Consider the following 15660-nt stretch of genomic DNA (forward strand, 5'->3'; position numbering starts at 1 on the left):
CAAAAACAAAAAAGCCTTTTAGAGCTGGTGGGCACCTGATAAGAATCTCTTTGGGATAGTTTGGGGGTTTTTACTTTTGTACCTTAGTTTTCTGATCTAAAATGAACTTTTCTTTTTTAAATAAACAAACTTGTTTTATGTGTTGTGTTCCTGTTATTAATGTAATTTTCTGCAATTTTCTGAGCTTGAGGATTTTAAATTAATCACCTCTTTTGGTAGTAAATCATAAAGGCTGTGTTGTGCACAAGAAGTAGTATTTCCTTTTATCTTTTGTCCTGTTGCTAGGGAAGATGGTGATGCCCATGCTGGTCATCTTGTAACCCTACAGAGTGATGTACCCAGGGACTGTGGGCTCAGAGCTGCTCCTTAGCACCTTTCTTTGTGCAAGGAGTGTCTGTCCTGGGGCCACTGGGCCTGGGGTGGGAGTCAGGTGTAGGTATGAAGTGTGATGGGTAATTGGTTCTACAACTGATGGTGTATCTGCAGCAGACACTGTATAGAATCCACTCACACCCTGTGTATGCAGGATAGATATGGAGTGGTAGAAGCTGTTAAGAATTTGCCTGAAACAGAAGTGTCTTTTTCCTATACTGCAAAGTGCTTAAGGATAGAATCATTCTGTTCCTCTGCCATAAGCAAAATTATTCCTGTAGCAGATTCACAGTAACAGAGGAGGGGATGCATTATGGAATCCATATGGACAACTCAGCAGTTCTGCAGCTAAAAAAAATCAAAGTAATCAAAAATTGAAGTAATATTAAATAAAAGTCAGTTTATTTAGATGGGTACACACTGCTACTCACTGACAAGCAGAGTTTCTGTGTGAGGTTTCATGGAGATCTGTAAAAGAGGGCCTCTGTGTCAGCTCTGTTTAAAGTGATTGCAGAGTTTGAAGTCGTGATAAGCGCTGCAGTGGATGAAAAAGTAAACTAATTGAGCAAAAGTAAACTCACTTTGAACTGCTTTGAAAGTTCTGAGACAGGAATGTGTTCTCAAAAAGCCTGTCAAACTCTGCCTGAGTCCTGATGGAAGAAACTGCAACCAACAAGAGAGGATCTATCCAGGCAATGTCAGATGATCTGATAAAAATAAATTAACAAAGCGTTGTGTAAATGAGTGTATGTTTCCTGGCCTGTAATTCTGTGGCTGTCACCTTTTCCCAGCTGTTCCCTGTGGCTAATGCATGTAACTACTTGAATATTAGGTATGATATTGGAATTCTCCCCCTTCTCTATGTCCAATAAGCAGCACTCTTTTTCTGTGTTTTGCAACCCTTCCCATTCTCCCTGCCTTCCACTCTCTAATTTTCATTTTTGTCTTGAATTTTTTCCTGGTTTGTCCCTCACCAGAAGGCAGGCTGTATCCCAGCTCTAGTTGCCTACTGTTGATTGGTGACAGCAACTTGCCAATAAATCTAAAAGGCAGAAGGTAAATCTCAGCCTGTGTGAACTGTGCAATGGGCTGTACTGCAAAAAGCATTGACCTTTGGATGAGATTCTAAAACTATGTATCTTTCAAGAACAGTTTGATTTAGGCATCTTCTGCTTCAGAATCCCAAAATCAGATAGCAAAACTCGTGCCTGTACTCACTCGAAAAAATGCAGTAATTGGTGTGAAAACCAATAAAAAGACTCATCTGCTTTTTGTATCGTTGGTTTATTAAATTTTTCTTTTTTCCACAGATTATGTGGGAATAACCTCTTCCTATCCCAGCAATGCTTGTCCAAAAACTGTCCATAGCATAATTAGCATTTGGAGTTGGTATTTCAGGAATAGTACCTTTGTTTTCAAGAGTGTGGTAGAGCCAAGTGCAGATGGATGGTTTGATGGCAGATTACATGGGACAGGCAATTCTGCACTCTGTTAGCCTAATACTATTTTAGCTATTAGATTATATCCTTTTTTTGCATAATGTAAAATGGGACAGGACTAAAACACCTCCAAAAATGCCTGAAGTCAGTATTTGAAACACTTTCAATCCTGTCTGCAAGCAGTGAGTTTGTAAAAGTGTGAGATTTTAGAAATAGAAATCCAAGTTTTTAAACCTTGAAGAATGTTCTGCACATGTGTAAACACATGGTACCATGACCAGTAATGAACTGATATTTGCCATTGTTCTTTTCCTTTAGTCCTTTGCAGGATCTGTTTGTTTTTGTGACGACCTTTAAAATGCTTTTAATTGGACTTGTGCCCCTACCTAATAGTTTATTAAAGTTTGCTCCTTTTATCTGTCACTATTTTTTTCACAATTGCAAAGGTCTGTACTATTTTATAGTCTTGAAGTCAGTCTACTCAATAAGTTTATTTAACAAAACACAAAGGAGGACTTTTCTGATGTGTTTTCTTTTTCTTCTCTGTTGATGGAAAGGTGCACCAAATAATCAAGTGACAGAAAATAGTACTGCACGACAGGAAGGGATTGAAATAGATGTTTTGGTTCAATGTAGTGAACTTTAAAATCAGACATTTAACTTCTTGTGACATTATAACCTCTGCAGAATCAGAATGAAATTATAAAAGAAATCCAACATGCTGTTAAGACTTTCTGAGCCAGTGGTTGGAATATTGCATGATAGATCTGAATGGAGTTTCCTTCCATCAATTTCTGCAGTCTCTTTTAAGCAGTCCATTAGAGATGATAGGTCAGCACTCACTGCACCTCTGCAAGGCTGCAAGGGATGAGATCAAATACTGAGGTCATTTTGACTTTCAGTAGCTTCCCTGAGCTCTGCTTTCTTCATTTCATGCTCGTGGTTTGCTTCAAGTTTTTCAAAACTCAGCTGTTGATAAATTCACAATAAACTCACAGGCATTAGCCATGGTGTCTTTTGTTTTAAATGTTGTTCATCTTCATGCCCTTGGATCCTTGTCATCCCTTACTTGTCATCCCAAGTCATGGCTGATAGATGTGCTGCTCAGCTTGGCAGATAGCCCTTCAGCTTTTAAACCCAGCAATCCTCACTGTTCTTTAGGACAGCTGCTGCACACCACTCGAAAGGGAAGGTCTTGTGGAAAAAGGTCTGCAGAAAAAAAATTCCATTGATCAAAGCCATGCACTGGTGCCTCTGATACCACTGTCCAAAAGATTCCAGGCTTGTGGGTCATGTCTCCCTTTTCTCAGAGGATAAAACATTTAGATGGTTCAGTTTTTTCTATAAATAATTTCTTTTTTAAAGAAATTGTATATTACTTTTGAAGTGGACTGAAATTTAAGCAGTGAAGGTTCTTTTCCTTTAGGATTGTTTAGGTTTCATAGTGAACTGTACCATATTTTGCTCAGTCTTCCAAAGTAAAAGGAAGAAGTAGCTGATTCATGGGAACAGCTCTTTCTTTTCGCCTCTGCAGTGGAGCCTGCATTCTTCTCTTTTGTCCTCCTTACCTTGTCCCTCTGGGGGTGTTCTAAGGAATACAGAAGACACTGAAATGCGTCCAGTTGCTGTGAGTCTGTCAAGGGGCAAATAACTATTTACAAGCTCCTTTTCATATTAAGGTGTTAAAAAGCCTTGGAAATCTCCATCTGAAGTAAATGCTTAGTAAGTGCTTGTGGGTCTTTACAAAGATGAGTTTCCTTCCCTGTTCTTCACATTTGAGCTGAGGATTTCTGTATAGATACTGGTGCATTTGGTGAAGATGGATTGTGAACTTTAGGGACTTGATTATGTCAAACTTGCATTGTATTTCAGGGCTATGCCCTATTTTTAGGGAGGTCTATTTGTATGTAAGAGCTTTCTTTCTAATCAGCCTACTTCATCAATCCAGTAATGCCCTAAGCAGTGAATTAATTGTGCAAAGGCAAAGGAGCACTGAAATCTTCATCTGCAATTAGCAAGCAAAAAAAAAAAAAAAAAGGCACATAAAACATGAGTAGTAAACCCCAATGAAAGTTTAAGCATGGCAATTTCCTAATCAATGCGGGAAAGTTTTGCAGGAAAAATGCTTTAAAAATACAATCAAATAGGTTTTGACACCATCAGAATGTTGTTGGTATCAGTATACTTGATAGCTGAGCATAAAACCTAACTGATGAAATTATCTTTCCCCTACCACCAGCATTCCATACACACACACCCAGTTCCATGTTTTCTCTTAAGTTCTAAGACTGAAAGTGTAGGTGTATGGAATGCTGACATTATTTCTGGATTCAGTGACACTATTAGGTATTTGGATACTTTGGTTCAAAAACCCAGACTATTTCCAAGTAGACTAGTGATGTCTGTAAGTACCTGGTTACTGTGAAGTGTCTATTTCCTGATGGATATTTTTTCCAAGCTTTGTTGTATATCTTAAGAAATGACACTTGTACACTTGAACAGAGATTGGTAAGACTTGGCTTGCAACAATAAATGGAAACCATGGACAGAACCTTCTTCATTTAAAAAAAAAGGCAGAATGAGGAGGTAAAAATTTTAAGTATTAGAGACTAAAAAGAGTCTTCTCACAAGCTTTTCAAGTTGCTGTTTTCTTTAGATCAGAGCATGGAACCAGTGATATGTGAGCCTGCTATGGTCCAAATATAATCCACATGAAATCTGGAAAAATGCTAATTTATTTTTTCCAGGTTTTTACCTCTAAAATAAAGTGACCTCTTTGTTTTTCTCAGCAAGGCAAGGTTCTCACCACTGCCACAAAATTCCAAGTTTAAATAGTGCTGTTTTCAGTGATCAAATGAATCCATATAGTCTCTAGCGTGACACATTTTTAAAGGATTTTCCATGTGTGCATTAAGAGCATAGGAGTGTTTTTGTTGCATAAAATACAGCTTCTTGATGATCCAAAACTCTCATTAAGTGCCTGCCTTTGTAGTTGCTTGGTAAAAGCTCTGAACTCGCAGTGCCATGCAGGGGTTTCCTGTGTGCAGTGTAGTAATACCCTGGAACTGCTTTGGCGTGAAGCCCTTGTGGCTTATCCTGTAGTGACCTTCAGTCTTTAGCCTTCCAGCTTTAGTTTAACTTACGCAGGCACTGACCTTTGCTATGGAAACGATACAGAAACACAAAAACAACTTGGCTGAGTTTCCTCGGCAGAGCAGTGGGTGGTGTATCAGGATTTTGTTACAGGGGAGGGTTTCTAGAGGTCACTAGTGACACAGTGCAGTAACTTACTGCTTGTCTGCAGCACACTGTTTGCTGCTCCTGGGAAAGTGCTATATCTTTTTTTAAAGTAAAATTAGCAATTTTTTGTTTGTAGTAAGCAGCTCTAATACTGCACATTAATGGAATAAGTGCTGGAAGGTGTACCTGAAAGCCTTCCTAGGGCTTAACCAGTAGTTCAGGTTACTGTTCCTCTGTAAGTGACCCATGACTGAATCTTGAGCACACTGATACTGTAGTGCCTTACCATAATGCTTCTTCATGGTGCTGATTCTGCAGCACTTGCCAGTAGGTTGTAAAATGCTGTTTATTTAAATACCTATGGTCTGTAAAAACATGGTGTCCTTATTTGCGTATATCCTTTACTAAGATGAACTAAAGGAACTTACTTCATGGCTTCATTATGTATTTGAACAAAATATAGTATTTTTTCTCTCGAGTTAATTAGTACTTATTTCCATTGAAAAACAATTAGCAGGTTGGGGGTTTTTACTGATTTAAATGTTTGGGCTGTTCAACATACAGAATTTTGCATGAAGCAGACAAGGTGGTAAGAAGGCATCACACTGCTGTCAGTGACATTAAGGACACTCGGTATTTTTTTGAATGAGAGCAAAACTGTATTTAAAAGGAATGCATTTTAAATGGCTAAATAAATATTTTTTCCTGATTTGAAGTTGATTTGGAGTAATATTTCTCCTTCTTCTAGGTTTTGCATCAATAATGGCAAGTCAGCCTGGAGCTGCCAGCTCACTTATTACACAAGATTTAAGGGGGAAATGTTCATTCTAAAGCATAGATTTGTATAATAAAAGTTGGGGTTTTTTCTATCCTCAGTCCTTCCAGCTGTCTGAGTTTCACTAGCACATCAGGCTGTCTGGTTAGCATGCTCAGCCTGCTGAGCTTACTGGCTTTTGGCTGTGGCTGTTGGGAGCACGGGGACACTGCAGCCTCTCCACTGTTTGCTTGAGGCTGGGATGTTTCCTTTAATGAGGCCCCGTTGGTGCAGTCAGGCCCTGAATTACACTCTGTGCTGGAGTACATGGGGGTTATTCTTCCTTTCCCACTCCCTGGCTTACTTTCTTGCCACAGGTATTGCACACATTGGTTATATTTTTTCCTTTACTTCATGTGGGGAGGGGGTGTTTATCTTTTTACTTGACCTTGAATAAAAGCAGTAAATTGTCTGCAATACCAAATATATGTTTTTAAGTCTCTGCTACCTTGCTAGAGTATATGGCCATAGAGTCTTCTGGGCAATACCAGTGTGACTGCTAGCATGGGGGATGTTTTACTTCCCTAAACTGAGCTCCTGCTCTATGTCTTCTGTAGAAGATGGTCTTCATGCACTGTAGAGAGACCAGTTTTACAAGTATCCCCCACCCTTCCTTATCTCTGGTATCACCAGTATCTCTGGAACTGCTGTGTACATGTCCATTGTTCAGCATGGGGAAGATTAGCCTTAATTGGAAATTAGCTTTGTCACAGTGACCGCATTTGGAAGTCAGTCAAATTTTTGAATAGGTTTGGCTTGTAATTTTTATAATTCCCAGTATTAGAGTGAACACATTTAACTAATGTCACATTTAGGCTGAATTCCATTGTGTTAAGATTTAATTTTAACTCTGAAGAAAATGGATGGTGGAGTCACAGTGTTGAGAACTTGTGACAAGATGTCTGCTGTAATGCTAAACTAATATGTGTCCTAATTTTCTTTAAACTCCTAAAATAATTCAGACTAATTTAAAAAAATCAATAATTCATTTGGTATTTAACGAAAAAGACACTTTGGAAAGACACTGGAGTCCTGCATCAAGCATAAAAAGGAACTTATGCATGTGTATATATTTAATTGATGTAACAGTCCCTATGCTCCACTGTGATGGCGACACTAAGAGGAAAGTTCCTTGTGGTCCTGATGTTCCTGTAGTTTATAGTTGACTTCTGACAGTGAAGGGAGAGAACCTGCCAGTACACTGACTGTCACAGGAGGTTCTTTACTGTAATCTTTCTAAATGCTTGTTTATCACATTTACTTACGTGGGAAGCAACTCTGACAATCTAGACTGTCTCCACTCGGTGGCTGAAGGGATAGTTTGGTTTGGTGTTTTTTAGCTGTATTTAGCTCTTTTTGTACTGAGAACTCCAGGGATAACATATTTGACAAAACAAAGTCTTTCCAGACTTCTGTGTAAACCTAAATTTCTATTCTTGACTGAGAAAGCTCTAATAAAGGTGACAGACCTGGTAGGTGCTGCCACTTGAATATAGACACCAAGCTGTACCTTGAATGTAGAAACCAGACTTTCATTTGGTCCATAAAACTCCCTGCCAGGAGTGATGCACCAGCAGTGGGGCTTCTGACTGCTGGGTGTGGGTGTGCTTTGGGCTTTTGTGCTGCTGACTACTGGCTTAAATTACTCTTCTAAGTAGGTTAAATTGACATGTTTTGTTTGGTTTTTAAGTGTTAGTTCTGTAAAGAGCTTGGATAATATTGTTGTGTGACCAAATAACTCTCCCTAGAGACAAAAATATTGACATGACAAAACCACGTTTAAAGAATAACTGTCTGTCCCTCCCTCCCGTTTGAACATAAGTTGATGTCAAAGTCAATGAAACGTAAATCTGCTCCAGTGCAGTTTAGCAATTATATAACTTACAGCCTGCATCAATCTGCCAATTGCAGCAAGGTGAAGGGAAATGGATTTGTAAGAAATACTCCATAGGCTTCAAGTTTATAATAACAGGTGTTAAAGGAAACTGGTTACTGTTACTGTTGTTTACATATGTTTCCTTAACAAATTACCCATGTACTATCATAAAATGGGCTTTTTCTTTTAGTGCCAGTTCATAATTTTTTTCTGCTGTTTCAGTGTTGCACCAGCATTGCTGCAGTTAGCTCAAACAACAGGTGGTTTTATGGTAACTGACTGCATTAGTCGTTAGATGGGATACGGAAAGATGTGTAAATTAACATTTGCAGAATTTGGGGGTTTGAAGTATTTTCTTTGACAAAAATAAACCACACTTGATTGTCTAGATATGAATTGAATCTTCCTGTCCTAACTTGATACATTTTCATTGACAAAAATTCTTAAGTTTAATAAAAGTTGCTATTCCACTTCATGGTAGGAAAGCTAAAAGTTTATAGTATTTCTAGAATCTAGGTCCATCTTAGTAAAATTGGTAATTAAAAACATTATCAGAAACGGGCCTATAGCATAGCGTAGCTTTGATGTAGAAATTCTGTAGATAGAATACTTGTCTTTGAGAAATTAAAAAATAAGAATAATGATATTTTGAAATTCATTTGTTCCAGTAATTGTTGCCAGTCCTTGTGTTTGGTGACAGATACCTGTACTCAGGTTTCTGCTTGCTGAAGAGTTTGAAGGAGTTTGTAATGAAATACTACTGACTCTTCACTCTTTGAACTGGTTGTGTGTTTGTGGTATGCACACACAGATGCAGTGGGAGTCACCTAACCTGTTGCTATTCCATGTCTCCTCCCTCAGCTGCTGGGCTACAGCGAGAAGCCGGTGAACCTGCAAATGTTCATTGGCACGGCTGACGATCGCTACCTGCGGCCCCACGCCTTCTACCAGGTGCACCGCATCACCGGCAAGACCGTGGCCACTGCCAGCCAGGAGATCATCATTGCCAGCACCAAAGTGTTGGAAATTCCACTTCTTCCTGAAAACAATATGTCAGCCAGGTACATCACAGCATGAGTCAGCCATTTGGTTGCTATGTAAAGTTTTTATTTTCTTCGTTTGTGCACAGTGAAAGTCCTGTAAAATCAGTGTATTTTCCACAAAACTGGGTCATGATGAACAGACACATCTCTTAAAGCAAGCCAGTGTGACAACAGTCAGAAGTAAAGGGGCAGAGAGGCAGGGAAGCTGTTGTACAAATGTGTTATATAACCGAGGTTGTGTGTCTCATATGAATAATTGACCACTGTGTGGAATAGCAGCTGGGATTTGATGGTACACTTTGTTGTTCTCCAGTCCTTCCTATACTAGAATTAAATAGTGGTCTCTTGTTCCTTGTAAATGACATTTACTATGTTAAATAACTCACTCTGGAGGTTAAACAATGTGCAATAACTAATAATCTTTTAAAGGTTCAAAGAAGCAACAGCTGGACATTTGCAAGACAAAATGTTTCACCAGTACTTGCTGCTGTTTCTACACTAAGCGTTCTTTCAATCACAGACATTTAAAATAACCCTAAAAATTCTATGTAGGGAAAAATTGAACAGCTTCATTCTTTAACAAAAGAAAGGCTTACAGAGTGAAATTTGCCAGTAATTTGATTGATTTTCTTCCATTTCTCTTGTGATCCATCTGTCCATCCTCTCCCATCTCCAGTATCGATTGTGCTGGTATTTTGAAACTGCGCAATTCAGACATAGAGCTCCGGAAAGGAGAGACAGATATTGGAAGGAAGAACACCAGAGTGCGCCTTGTGTTCCGTGTTCACATCCCACAGCCCAGTGGAAAAGTCTTATCTCTGCAGACTGCTTCCATACCTGTTGAATGCTGTAAGATTGCTCTAACTATACATCTTTTATGCTCGTGGTTTCTGCATGTGTCAGGAGTAGTGTCACTCTGACAATATGTATTGCCAGAATTATGTGTAGCAATTGTGTGAAAAGCATTGTTTGTAAAGCACTCAATTATCAAAAGTTAATGTATCTTTAAGTAAAGATGGTACTTGCCAACAGCTTGGAGGTTTAGAGGAAAAACAAGGGCTGCTTTGGGCTTTAGCCTCAGTGCAGCTTCAGTAGTGCCTGTGTATGAGCAGAGGCAGCTGATGCATCTCAGTGAAAATATTCATTCTAAAGCTGATACCATTTCATTGACAAGAGTCTGTACCATGACTTTGCCTATACAGTAATATCTAGGAACAGCTGAACTTTTAGAGAGTTGATTTGTTAAATGTTGGCACTAAGAAATCAAGGCATGACCTTAATCTGAGTTTCCCCTAGAATTCATTTTGTCTAGAAACCACTAAAGTAATTTTTAATCCAGTACTCCTAAACTGAAAAATGAATTTGCTGTAACAGTAGAGACTGTTGGCATTCATGTCTTCTTGGTGTTTCTTACTGTAATTACGTAATTTCAAAATTATTTTAAAAGCAAAGATAAATCATAGACAAATATGATTCGTGTATGTAAACAGATGGTCATTTTAGTTTCATCCCTGATTCTTCAAGTTAGAATCATAAAATAAATGTCATTATGATTAAAATTGTGAATAATAATTATTCCCTTAATATTTCTAAAGCTCAGCGATCTGCGCAAGAACTTCCTCAGATTGAGAAGTACAGCATCAACAGCTGCTCAGTAAATGGAGGCCATGAAATGGTGGTGACAGGATCCAATTTTCTTCCAGAATCCAAAATTATATTTTTTGAAAAAGGACAAGGTAAATACTGTCTTGCTGAGTTTTTTTTCAGTACCTGAGCTTGGTTTTAAGAAATAAGGATGTTTTAAGAGTAGTAATTGGAAAGTTAATTTGGGCACTGATCTTTGTGCTGGTTGGCAGTTATTAATGAAGTAGTCCTTCTGATTCAGGAAGACAGTTAGAGGGTAACTAACTTGGAATGTGTGTATTTGAAAGATGCTGTTAACAGACCATACCACGTATTTTCTCCTTCTTATAAAAGAATGAAAAAGTGAAAATGGGATCTAATTGACATGGAGTATTTGGCATTGATGCCATGTTACATCTGATTTAATCAATGCATAGAAACTGACTCCTTAGTTAATGAAATAAATGCTAGCTAGAAAATAATAAAACATAAAATCTGAACAGCTAAAATTATCGTTTTGGTGACTTAAGTGTCTGATTTGAACTTTCAGGAAAACAGTAGCAAAAGAAATTATTAAAAACGAAAATTTGCAAACTGAGTCCAATTCTTCTACATCTTATTATTTCCTTACATAGGTAAATACGAGTAGTGTTATTTTTATTAGCAAATACAAAATGTTATGTAATCATGTGTTCTGCCCCACAAGCTGAACACCTTTGGAAGAGGCAGAGCTGCTGCTGTGGTTCCCTGGTTACCTGTAACAGTACCCAGTGGCAGAGAGAGCAGGTGCAGGGTGCAGGTTATGCCAGGTCAGAGCACGGGGAGGCTGCCCAGGTGATTGCCCCTCTCGGCGCGGGCGCCTTGCCCGGCATTTCCCCCGCGGGGTCTGCGGGTTCAGGGCGGGCACCGTGACCCTGAGGCTGGGCAGGGAGGGGTGGCCTGGGTTATCTCTGCTGCTGACTCAGCCTCCAAGTCATCAGCAGTTTGTTTGAATAAGCACAAGTGGCAGCAGCAGTTTAAGCACCCTTCAGAAAGGTTTCAGAGCATGAGGGGAGAACCCTTCTGTACGCTGCCCTCCCTGCAGCTGAGCTGCCTGTGTGGGACCAGCACGTTGGGCTGCAGTGCACAGTCCTGCACAGCAGGCAACTGCAGTGGCTGTCCTGCTGGAACTCCTAAAGCATCTCTACTCTGTTTACAGTGTGTGTCTGTCAGTTTAAAAGCCTGTTTGTGACTAAAAATAAATCCTGTTTTATATTAAGTATTTAAATATTTTTAAGATGGATTATTAAAGTGTTAAGAAAATTGTTTTTGCTTGAATTATTTGTAAATTTTTCTCAACAGATGGACGACCTCAGTGGGAGGTAGAAGGGAAAATAATTAGGGAAAAGTGTCAAGGGGTGAGAAACAATTTTTCTTACTTTAGAAAGCTTATTTTTTTTAAATGTGTAAATTGATATTTTCATTGTTGTTCTGAAATTTAGATTTCATTTATTAAAATAAGTAGATCACTGACTAATTCAGACAGACAATTGGAGACTTCTAAATTGTCTTAAGACTATAAAGTAGCCATTAAGAGGATGCTTTGAAGGAACTGGAAATAGCATGCTTGTTGTGAAATCAACGAAAAAAGAACTTGAAAATTAAAAAGCGGAAACTTAAGATAATTTTGCTAACGTGACAAATTACTTCCAGTGCATTAAAATATTTTTAAAACCTTAATGATCCAAAATGCAGTTTTTTAACGCTAGAAAGATTTTTTGTTCTCTGGCAGATAAGCAAAACATCCTTTATATTATATGTCTATTTAATTAAAACATTATCTTCAGAGCACTTGTGTTTAAAAAAAATAAAATTCTCCACATAAAAGTTTGCCTATTGTACTGTTTTACTATGTAATGTGCAATTAAAGTTTGCCAATTTAAAAATATTAGGGTGCTTTAGTTTTACCATAAGTGTTTCCATTTTTCTGTAATTAACAGTTTCATTTGCATTTAATGTGTAAAACTTTTTTATTTCAACTTTCCTATAGGCAAACATCATACTTGAAGTTCCTCCATACCATAACAAAGCCATCACAGCTGCAGTTCAGGTGCAGTTTTATCTCTGCAATGGCAAGAGGAAAAAAAGCCAATCTCAACGTTTTACTTACACACCAGGTATCAAATGAAAAATACAAAATGGAATTTTATTTTGTTTTTTAAAGTGGACATACAAAAATACTTCAGTCTTATTCCTTTGATAGGAACATAGGATTAGCTATGAACTGTTTGTAAAACAGTTACTAAAGTTTGTCTAAATCAAAAGGCTGAAATATAGAGTAATAAACTCCACTACTGTGACTGCAGCTAGTTTTTTCTTCATTACACTTTCTACACAATGATTTTTGTATTCTGTTTTTCTTTGAGAATGATGATGAAGCTGCTCTCAGAAGCTGCTCTTGAAATAACCATTGTGATGACATGATGGATAGTGAGATCATAGAAGAACAAATTTGTGGATTTTTTTTTCCACTCTCAAATGTCAAAAAAGAAAAAAAAAAAACAACCAGGTTGAGATACAAGGAAGGTCAAATTAGTGCTTGCACCAGACATGCAGTGCCTGCTCCTTTGCTGCCCCTTGCTTTATTTCAGCTGTGTGCCCGTTTGGAGCAGTCAGAATTCCCAAGGTACCAGTGATGGTGGGGACCCTCCGGTGCTGCTTGAAGCACTTGAAGTCAGATATCTGAAGGAGTCTTGAAAGTCAGATACAGATATTAATATAAACTTCTTAAAACTTCTGTATATGCTGACAAAGCCAACTTCCATTAGTTAACACAATTTAAAATAAGCAGTGCTCACTTGTTGTGCTCTAAAATTACCTACTTTTTAAATTTAGGCAGCGTTACTGAGGTGTCTGGTATGCCAAGTACACATTAACTGTGTTATCAGATTTCTGTGGTATTTGTCAACTGTTTTTCAAGAATATCAGCTCCTAAGATAGTTACACATCTATATTTTTGTTTGAAATACCTCTATTTAAATTATTTAAATAGTGGAATGAAATAATGACAGTTACTACTTAAATAAGGAGCAAGCTGAATTGTAACTGCAGCTGTTACTACACAAGCACTTAAAACACTCTATATGTATTACAGCTCATTTGACTGTAATATTTAGTTAACTGTATTTTATAAAGAATAAATGAGCATTTAAATGTTAGCATTTTTCTACTAGTACTTAAGATCAGTATCTTGTTGTGAGCCTACCAGTAGTTTAAAAAAAATAAACTGTAATAAACCTGTAACTGAAAGCATGTCAGTTTGTAGCTCTTATAAGAACAGTTGCTGCCATCATTGAAATTGGGGGATGTACTTAGAGCTGCTGTAATTGAAACATGGTGCACTACTCGAGCTAGGGTGCATGTTGTCAAAGTTCAGCTGTCCTTGTGATCAGAGGCTAAGGAAGGCCTGAAGCATGCTAAAAATTGCCTTCACCATTTCCTAGTGCGTGATACTGAGCTCACATCTGCCCATTTTCGGTGGAGCCCAGCAGCAGCTCCCCCCCTCTGGTGACAAGAACGTCCTTTAGATGAACCGGACTTTCTCTGGCTGGGTTGCAAATGTCTTTAAAATCATCCATTGCATAGGAAGATGTGCTGGAAGGGGACTTGCCCTTGAATACCTGCTGGGAGAGTTGTTCTGGCTTTACAGGGTTGATGTAGCAGGCACAGAACCAAGGAAGGTGAAAGCAGAGCAGAAGAAGTGAAATAATGACACTAACAGTGCTATCGTGGTTGTTAAACAGCAGCTGGTGTGTATTTGTCACAGGGTACAGATGGGCTGGAATTGTAAAACTGTTTTACTTTTTCTAGTTATAATGAAGCAAGAGCACAGAGATGAGGTGGATTTGTCTGCTGTTCCGTCCTTGGCCCTGCCGCACGCGGGCAGCGTCCAGGGCCTGCACTCCATGCGAGCGCAGCTGCCTTCGCCGGAGCAAGGGCACCCCCATGACAATCTGCTGTCCACGTCACCCAGGAGCCTCGTGTGTCCCGTTCAGCCGCCCTACACGGCCATGGTGACCTCGGCAGTGCCACACCTGCCACATATGCAGGGCAGAAACCTCAGTCCAAGTGAAGAGTGTCATGTTTTGCCTCCTGCCGTGGTTCAGTCTTTTCAGGTAACATCAGCACCTCCTGTGAGGCCTTCTTACCAGCCTATGCAGCCTACCGATGTGTACAATGGACAGCCTGGGCTTCCCATGAACTCTGCCTCCGGCCCAGGATTCGATGCGATTTCATTTCCGCAGGACACGGCTGTACCTCATTTGATAAATCTCAGCTGCCAAGCTCTACCACCAGTGCAGTTCCATTCTTCAAATCCAGGTTCTGTGTCAGCATCAAGTCCAGCAGGACACCCCCTGGCACATGCAGCTCATTCTGGACAGTCATCTGCTCACCTGCCATCGATGGGATACCACTGCCCGGGCGCCGGGCAGGGCTCCATCCCCTCTGCCATGAGCCGCTCCCTCGGCCAGGCCTCTCCGCAGCTGCAGCAGGTCCCGTACCACTCTCCAAACCCAGCGGCCGCTTCTTCCCCGTCCCCGACAGCTTCCCACCCGCTGGGCCACTCGCCGCTGTCCGGCCCCTCTTCCCCCCAGCTCCAGCCTCTGCCTTACCAATCTCCGAGCTCAGGACCCGCCCCGTCGCCGCCGCCCGGGAGCCGCTCGGGGCAGCACTCGCCGCAGGCCGCCAGCCCCGCGCTGGGAGCCCTGGGCACGGTGTCACCCCTGGGGCCCCACCCCGCGTGTGACTCATCTCCCTTTGCACCCGAGGGGGCAGCTGTTCACATCAAACCAGAGCCCGAAGACCGGGAATTGAATTTTCAAACCATAGGACTACAAGACATCACACTAGATGATGGTAAGTGGATATAATATTGCACTACTGGGCTTATAATGGGCATTACACTACCAAGGGGGTGTGGGAGGGTCGTGTTGTTTAGAACACACTGCTCTTCACAGAAGGAAATTTATATCATCAGTCATGGAGTCATATTTTTGTGTCCAAAGCAATAAATTGTCTAAAACTAATTATATCAGCTGTTTGTAGCTATACAATTTGAGCATTTTAGTCTGATTTGCCCACAGATTTTGATTTTGTCATAAAACAAGGCTTGAGGATCAACTCTTACACATTGACACCTTGTAGTCAAGAAAGTCATTTGAAGTCTTTTCTGATTGTGTCACTGATATGTTTCAGTAAAACTCATAATATGGT

At 39.8% G+C, this 15660-nt stretch overlaps 1 protein-coding gene across 2 annotated transcripts in view; it reads left to right on the plus strand.

Moving 5' to 3' along the window:
* The window catches only part of NFATC3 (nuclear factor of activated T cells 3), a 60859-nt gene that overhangs the window by 25437 nt on the left and 19762 nt on the right, over window positions 1–15660 (plus strand). For both annotated transcript variants that reach the window (XM_030227501.2, XM_030227500.2), the window contains exons 4-9: window positions 8603–8802; window positions 9461–9633; window positions 10380–10520; window positions 11749–11804; window positions 12437–12563; window positions 14257–15303. In XM_030227501.2, the coding sequence (XP_030083361.1) occupies window positions 8603–8802; window positions 9461–9633; window positions 10380–10520; window positions 11749–11804; window positions 12437–12563; window positions 14257–15303 (1744 nt within the window). The remainder of the gene's footprint in view (window positions 1–8602; window positions 8803–9460; window positions 9634–10379; window positions 10521–11748; window positions 11805–12436; window positions 12564–14256; window positions 15304–15660) is intronic.

Source organism: Serinus canaria, chromosome 11, assembly GCF_022539315.1.
Source record: "Serinus canaria isolate serCan28SL12 chromosome 11, serCan2020, whole genome shotgun sequence".
NCBI classification, from domain to species: Eukaryota; Metazoa; Chordata; class Aves; order Passeriformes; family Fringillidae; genus Serinus; species Serinus canaria.